This window comes from Vigna umbellata, chromosome 9 (genome assembly GCF_029865625.1).
Source record: "Vigna umbellata cultivar VRB3 chromosome 9, Vumbellata_1.0, whole genome shotgun sequence".
Taxonomy (NCBI): Eukaryota; Viridiplantae; Streptophyta; class Magnoliopsida; order Fabales; family Fabaceae; genus Vigna; species Vigna umbellata.
The window spans coordinates 22,804,948-22,813,549 of record NC_142173.1 but is presented as its reverse complement, the minus strand read 5'-3'; the positions used below and the strand labels follow the sequence as shown (position 1 = coordinate 22,813,549).

At 30.9% G+C, this 8,602-nt stretch overlaps 1 protein-coding gene across 1 annotated transcript; it reads left to right on the top strand.

Annotated features, from left to right (window-relative positions):
• Nucleotides 1–6,752: 6,752 nt before the first annotated feature.
• On the top strand, nt 6,753–7,605 carry LOC148192944 (uncharacterized). Its single transcript, XM_088099622.1, has one exon. It carries the CDS (start codon nt 6,814–6,816, stop codon nt 7,543–7,545), a length of 732 nt encoding a protein of 243 aa, XP_087955748.1. The 5' UTR covers nt 6,753–6,813; the 3' UTR covers nt 7,546–7,605.
• Nucleotides 7,606–8,602: the final 997 nt, after the last annotated feature.

Genomic DNA, 8,602 nt, shown 5'->3' with positions numbered 1-8,602 from the left:
AGGATATTATTGATACTATATAATGGAAAATATGAACCTTGGATATGCAATGAGCCATAGTATAAAAATGAGACATAAGAGAAAGAAACAAAGAAAAAGTAGAGACAATGAGAGAAGAAAATTTATTAATTGTAACTGAAAAGGTATACAAATTTGTTACATATATATAAGCCAATAAAATCAAAATAGAAAACTAAAAGTAAAATAACAAAAAAAAACAAAAAGCTATAAATATACTTGCCTTTATAAGAACAATTGACATCTACAGTGAGACTAACATATATTCTACAAAGAAGAAGCTTTTTTAGTGTCTACACGAAGCTAGATGGTTGAGGCAAGAGAGGTAGGAACATCCTCGGCTGACATAGCTGATATCCTAGAAAATTAGATGAAAATGCAGCAGGAGATTATTGAGTTCAAGAAAATAAACACTAAAGAGATAGATGCCTTGAGGCAGGAAAATGCTAGGATGAGAAGAAGGGTTGAGGTTGAAGGAGCCATTGACACGGGGAAGGAGAAGGAAATTTTTGTTAACACAAACTCAATGCAGAAAACTCCACTTGCTGTTAGTTCTTATGCACTTAATGTTTTTATGAAATTGAGTAACATGTTGAATAGAATCAATAAAAAAATTTCTTTCCTTCAATTTATTATGCATAAGAAACAATCATGTAAAATGAGTGTGATCATCAATATTTATCTCCATTCATAGAATTCGAGGAACACGAAGCCCATATGTAACATGAATAAAATCAAAGCTATAAGCAATACGAGTTTTACTAATAACGAAAAGAAGCTTTTTCTTTTTTACTAAGTGACAGGTATTGCAAACAAAATTTTTGTTGCAACTGATAAAAGGATAATGTTTTTTCATTATTTCAAGTCTTTTTGTTGAAAAATGTTCCATTCTTAGGTGCCACACTTAAGGTATACGAGAGAAATCAGTATAATGGTATTCACACAACAATTAGAATCAGTTTCCAAACACAAAGTATATAATCCACTTCTAACATCAAATATACCAATCCTCTCTTTGGCCTTTATATACTTAATGATATAAGATTTTGAAACAAAAACAAGTTCAAGATTGTGATTTGAAATAACTTTAGATATGAAAATCAAATTGTAATTAAATTAAGGAATATATAGAACATAATGTGAAACTAACTTTTTAGTAATTTTTTCAATTCCTTTATGAATGGCATTGACGCGTTTTCCATTAGCCAATTTTAGAAAATTATTTAAAGAACATGAACATGATCACTAGCTCGAGATTCAATAATCCTAGAAACTTTGTTCCTTACCACTCATCCTTTAACCTTGATTGATGAAGACACTAACAAAACTCATCTGATTAATTTATGTATAACTCGAATTATTATTGTTGAGACAACTTGAAATCAACTCATTCACCAGCGTGCACTACATCTTCCCTTCCATTGTTGGGAACTGATTTACTATGGTTGACATTACTCTTGTGAAATTTAAGCTAGGTTGGAAAATCATGCTTTTTGTAGCATTCTTCAATGTTGTAACCATTTCTTCCATAATAAATACACAATTTCTTCCCTCTGAAGTTTTTGTTTTCTTGAATTAAATGGAAGCTATATTTCTTGTACACACAAATTCAGTGTGTCTTGCATAACCAGAAAAACTTGCAATTATTTATGCTAATAAAATTAATAGAGTTAGTGTAAATTAGTAATTGATTCACTCTAATCATAATATCAATTTATCTACCTCTTTTGTTGAGATACACGTATAAAAAAGTCTTGGATAGTAGAGTTAATGCTATTAATAATTGTTTGCTTAACCCATTCAATAATCACATTGCCCGATCTTCCTTTTTTCTTTGAGAAATAATACATAAAATTTCATTAAAACATTTAACCTCACACATGAAAAATGGATGTAGACAAAAGTTGTCCAATTCATTCCACATGATATTGTGGACAAAAGTTGTCCAATTCATTCCACATGATATGAAGCTTGATAAAATATTCTATGATAGACAAATCTCCTTGTTTAAGAGTATTTGTGTTTATCTTTAGCTCCAATATATGAAACAAGTTTCCTTAATATTCTTGCGTTTTGCAGATCTTGTTTCCGATCTTCTCCCTGTGGTTTCTTCTTTAGTTATAATATCAGAATTTTTGTGCGTTTGTATGTTGCATCTTTCTTGTTCCTCAGATTTTGAAATTTTCTAAAGTCAACACAGTGAAATAGGAGAGTTTGTTTCAGATCTAAACAATTATAACAATGTATCTACCTCTTTTTTGAGATACACGTATGAAAAAGTCTTGGATAATAGAGTTAGTGCTATTAATAATTGTTTGCTTAACCTATTCAAGAATCACATTGCTTGATCTTCCTTTTTTCTTTGAGAAATAATACATAAAATTTCATTAAAACATTTAACCTCACACATGAAAAATGGATGTAGACAAAAGTTGTCCAATTCATTCCACATGATATTGTGGACAAAAGTTGTCCAATTCATTCCACATGATATGAAGCTTGATAAAATATTCTATGATAGACAAATCTCCTTGTTTAAGAGTATTTGTGTTTATCTTTAGCTCCAATATATGAAACAAGTTTCCTTAATATTCTTGCGTTTTGCAGATCTTGTTTCCAATCTTCTCCATGTGGTTTCTTCTTTAGTTATAATATCAGAATTTTTGTGCCTTTGTATGTTGCATCTTTCTTGTTCCTCAGATTTTGAAATTTTCTAAAGTCAACACAGTGAAATAGGAGAGTTTGTTTCAGATCTAAACAATTATAACAATGTATCTACCTCTTTTTTGAGATACACGTATGAAAAAGTCTTGGATAATAGAGTTAGTGCTATTAATAATTGTTTGCTTAACCCATTCAAGAATCACATTGCTTGATCTTCCTTTTTTCTTTGAGAAATAATACGTAAGATTTCATTAAAACATTTAACCTCACACATGAAAAATGGATGTAGACAAAAGTTGTCCAATTCATTCCACATGATATGAAGCTCGATAAAATATTCTATGATAGACAAATCTCCTTGCTTAAGAGTATTTGTGTTTATCTTTAGCTCCACTATATGAAACAAGTTTCCTTAATATTCTTGCGTTTTGCAGATCTTGTTTCCACTGAATCATCTCCCTGTGGTTTCTTCTTTAGTTATAATATCTGAATTTTTGTGCGTTTGTATGTTGCATCTTTCTTGTTCCTCATATTTGAAATTTTATAAAGTCAACACAGTGAATAGGAGAGTTTGTTTCAGATCTAAACAATTATAACAATGTATCTACCTCTTTTGTTGTGATACACGTATGAAAAAGTCATGGATAATAGAGTTAGTGCTATTAATAATTGTTTGCTTAACCCATTACATGAAAAATGGATGTGGACAAAATTGTCCAATTCATTCCACATGATATTGTGGACAAAAGTTGTCCAATTCATTCCACTTGATAAGAAGCTTGATAAAACATTCTATGATAGACAAATCTCCATGTTTAAGAGTATTTGTGTTTATCTTTAGCTCCAATATATGAAACAAGTTTCCTTAATATTCTTGCGTTTTAGAGATCTTGTTTCCATTGAATCATCTCCCTATGGTTTCTTCTTTAGTTATGCAATAATATCTGAATTTTTGTGCGTTTGTATGTTGAATCTTTCTTGTTCCTCAGATTTTGAAATTTTCTAAAGTCAACACAGTGAAATATAGGAGAGTTGTTTCAGATATAAACAATTATAACAATCTATGCATTCAGAATCTCCTTTAGCAATTTATTATGTGTACTTATATGGTTCGATACAATTTATATAAGTATATGATACTTATAAATTAAATATATATACTATATATATATATATATATATATATATATATATATATATATATATATAATACAATAAACTAAAAGAGAACAAGTTAAAAGAAAGAAAAGTTTAAGAAAATATATAAACATATGATAGTTTGGTATGAATTTATTTAATTATTTAGTATATGTTAAATTTGAGAAAGTCTAACCCAAGTGGGAGAAGGGAAATCAGACTTTTAAGTTATATTTAATTTATATCTTTAAAGTAAAGTAAGAATAATATATTTAATAACAATATTAATTTAGAATAAATTATTGTTCTCATCTTATAATTTTGGCTTGATAAAGTAAAGATCTAACAACATTTAAGATATGTTCATGTTTCCTTTAAACAATGACATTTTGTTTAAGTGTTTAATACAAGTAGTTTGATGAATGATTCCATGAGTATCATATAAATTATCCATATTAAATTCTAAACCATTATTAGTTCTTATGCACTTAATGTTTTTATGAAATTGAGTAGCAACATGTTGAATAGAATCAATAAAAAAATTTCTTTCCTTCGATTTATTATGCATAAGAAACAACCATGTAAAACGAGTGTGATCATCCACAATCGTTAGAAAATATTTATCTCCCATTCATAGAATATGAGGAACATGGACCCTATATGTCAACATGAATAAGATAAAAGCTATAAGCAATATGAGTTTTACTACTAACGAAAAGAAGTTTTTTCTATTTTGTTAAGTGACAAGTATTGCAAACAAAATTTTTGTTGTAACTAATACAAGGATATGCTTTTTCATTATTTCAAGTCTTTTTGCCGAAAGATGTTCCATTCTTAGGTGCCATATATGTAAGGTATACCAGAGAAATCGTATAGTGGTATTCACACAACAATTAGAATCAGTTTCCAAACACAAAGTATATAATCCACTTCTAACATCAAATATACCAATCCTCTCATTGGTCTTTATATACTTAATAATACAAGATTTGAAACGAAAACAAGTTCAAGATTATGATTTGAAATAAGATTAGATATCGAAATCAAATTGTAATTAAATTCAGAAATATATAGAATATTATGTAAAATTAACTTTTCAGTAATTTTCGCAATTCCTTTATGAGTGATATTGACATGTTTTCCATTAGGCAATTTTACAACAATAGGTATAATAGAGTTGTGATTTAGAAAATTATTTAAAGAACATGAACATGATCAATAGCTCCAGAATCAATAATCCTATAAACTTTATCTTTTTACTGTTTAAAACTATTAATAAGAATCATGTTACTTTGTTCTTACCATCATCCCTGAACCTTGACTAATGAAGGCACTAACAAAACTCATTTAATTAATTTGAGTATAACCCAAGTTGTTGTTGTTGAGACAATTTGAAATTAGCTCCTTCACCAGCGTGCATCACATCTTCCCTTCCATTGTTGCGAACTGATTAATTGATTGACATTACTCTTGTGAAATTTGTGCCCGGGGGAAGTTGTGCTTTTTGTAGCATATTTCAATGGTGTGACCATTTCTTCAATAGTAAGTACACAATTTATTTCCTTTAAAGTTTTTGTTTTATTGAATTGATTGGAAGCCATATTTTTTGCAACATACAAATTCACTGTGTCTTGCACAACCACAAAAACTTGCAATTATTAGTGCTAATATAATTAATAGAGTTAGTGTTATTAATTATTGATTCAGTATAAACAATATATCCATTTATCTGCCACTTTTGTTGAGATAGCATATGAAAAAGTCTTGGATATGGGAGAGATATGATCCATTAGCAACACGTGGAATTTGACATTCGAGTATTGTTTGCTTAACCCATTCAAGAATCGCATTGCTTGATCTTCTCTTTTCTTTGAGAAAAAATACTAAAAATTTCACAAGAACATTTAACCCACACGTGCAAAATGTATCTGAACAAAAATTGTCCAATTCATTCCACATGAAGCTCGATAAAATATTCTATGATAGACAAATCTCTTTGTTTAAGAGTATGTGTTTATCTTTAGCTCCAATATGAAAGAATTTTCCTAGAAAATATATTGATTTTATATTGTTTTAGATATTTTCGGTTTTATCCATCCATAACATGCTTTGACGGATCAAATTAGAAACCGAATAAATGATCTATGAAACTATCATATTGTTGCATCTTTACCCTGTTTTGCACTATTTTATGTGTTTTATGTGATTCATTCATTTTTCCATCGACAAATACCAATTTGTGTTTAGCATCTAACTTAACATTGTTCATGAAACGATTTCAAGAATGCTATTATTATCATCAAGAACAATGAGCCAAGACTCATGGATGGATTCTCAATAGGATGCATGTACAGATTCTGTATAAAAAAATTCTTCTAATGTGTTTGGAAACTTGCTCTACCATGGCAAGAAAGGGAAAAAAAAGAATAAAAGACACACACAAAAAAGGAAAGAAACAGATCCGGAGAAAACCCTACAAAAGCGAAATGTAGACAAATAATAAATAATAAAACTCATTGTAGGAAGTGCTCTGATATTATATCAAAACCTTAATACTTTAATGGAAAAGATGAACCTTGGGTGTGCAATGAAGTATAACAGAAAAACGAAAAATAGGAAAAAGAAACAAGGTAAGGTAAAGTAGAGACAGTAAAAAAGAGAAAAATTATTTTTTACATATATAAGCCAATAAAATCAAAATATGAAAATGAAAATAAAAGAAAAAAATAAACGAAAAACTAACCACCCGTTAACCCGTTAGGAAAAAGGTAGAGTGACCCAATTAGTTCGTCAGCTCGTTGAGTCGCATAACTGATTTGCCACGAATTGGCACCTAACTCGTTTTACCAAATAAAACACCGTCGTGAATCTTTCCAAATAATTTATTAATAAAAAATTAAAAAGATTATAATTTAATAAAAAATAAAAGGTAGAAAGATGAAATAATGAGATTAAGAATGAAGTGAGTCGGGAGAGTGAAGGGAAGAGAAGGAGATGAGGAGATCTGGAAAGCATGAAGGGGTGGGAGAAGAGAAACTCATTGACAATAAAATCGACAAATTTCTCAAGAGGTTATCGTGCGCCGCGATCACGATAGCCTCCCTCACGCTCCTCTTCCTCTTCCTCCGCACGCCCGACACCTGCGTCCCCCGCCGCGCGCCGGGCAAGCCACACCTCCGCTTCCCCAAGTCCACCTGCGACTTCACCACGCGCCTCCACGTCCCCGCCGAGAAGCGCAACCTACGCCTGCGCTCCACGCGCCTCTGGAAGGTCAAGGTCCACTCCTTCTCCATCCTCTTCCGCGATCTCCCACTCCTCCACAACCACTCCCACGTCCTCTGCATCTCCGCGGGCGCCGGCCACGAGGTCGACGCGCTCCACCACCTCGGCGTCGACGAAGTCACCGGCGTCGAGATCCTCGAATCGCCGCCGCTCGTCGGCCGCGCCGATCCGCATAACCTCCCGTTCTTCGACGGCTCTTTCGACCTCGCCTTCACCGCTCGATTCGATGAAGCACTCTTCCCAGCGCGCTTCGCTGCAGAGATGGAGCGCGTGGTCAAGTCTGGCGGCGCGTGCTTTGTCCTCGTGGCGGAATGTGGGGACGATGAGGTGAGAGAGGTAGTTGGTTTGTTTAGGAATTCGAAGTTTGTTAGATCCAGTAATGTTTCTTTGACTGGAACGAGAATGACCAGTATTCTTATGAGAACTAGTGATAATTCTTCTTGATTCATTGACCCTAAATCTTGTATTTTTTTTATCTGTTTATGTATTTATGTATATTGGTCAGTGTAGTTTTTCTGTACAATTTCTTATACCTTGAAACAATTAGAAACCAAAGTCCCTTAGCTAGACTAGATGGAATATTTTCAAAGGAAGGGAAGAGGAATTTTGAGTACGAGGTGACGAAGAACTAGGGAATACAATTGAAGAACAATAAATTTAAGTTTTATTTTGTAGAAATAAGAAGGAAAATTTTAGATTAGCAGCTATAGTCCTTGGTTTAAGAACAATTAATCATTTTGACCCCTGAAGATAAAATCCAAGTTAAGAAAAATTAGAAATTTCATCATGTAAACTGATAGTTCCATGATTAAATTTAAATTTGAAGAATTATAAAAGTTAATAAATGTTATATTAAAGTCATTTCTTCTTCTTTAGTGTAAAATGTCACCTGACAACATTTAATAGATTTTCAACCCGATAACCTCCTAAATTCATTTCCAGATGTAAGTCTGCTTGCTTTTTTATTGCATCAATAGATTATATGTCAATAATCATGTTTTTTTATCAGGCATGGAAATAAACTTGTTTCAAAATTCAACGTAAATCAAATTATTTCCTTCATCATAATTTTTATTAGCTTCAAATAATTATGTTAATGATTGATGAAGAAGAAATCAATTTAATAACTATCGGTATGCAAAACAGATGGTTGATTCAGGAGATTAAATTCAATATTTGAACAACAAATGATCTATCATGTATGTTAAAACTAACTTATGTGATTATATATATACAATCATAATATCTCTTTATTTAATCAACCAGTATTCATATAATGTTTCTAAAAACAGTAATAATTTTAATTTGTAAATCTATCTAAATCTTTATTTACATATTTAAATGAATATTTTATTGAGTTATACTTACTGAAATAATTTGTATTTACATGATTTTCATAATTCATTAAAAAGAAGTGGATATAAGAAATCATATTACTATTAAAAATATTTTTACCAAAATATAATTAAAAGATATAACTGATTTTAGGTATGAGATATAA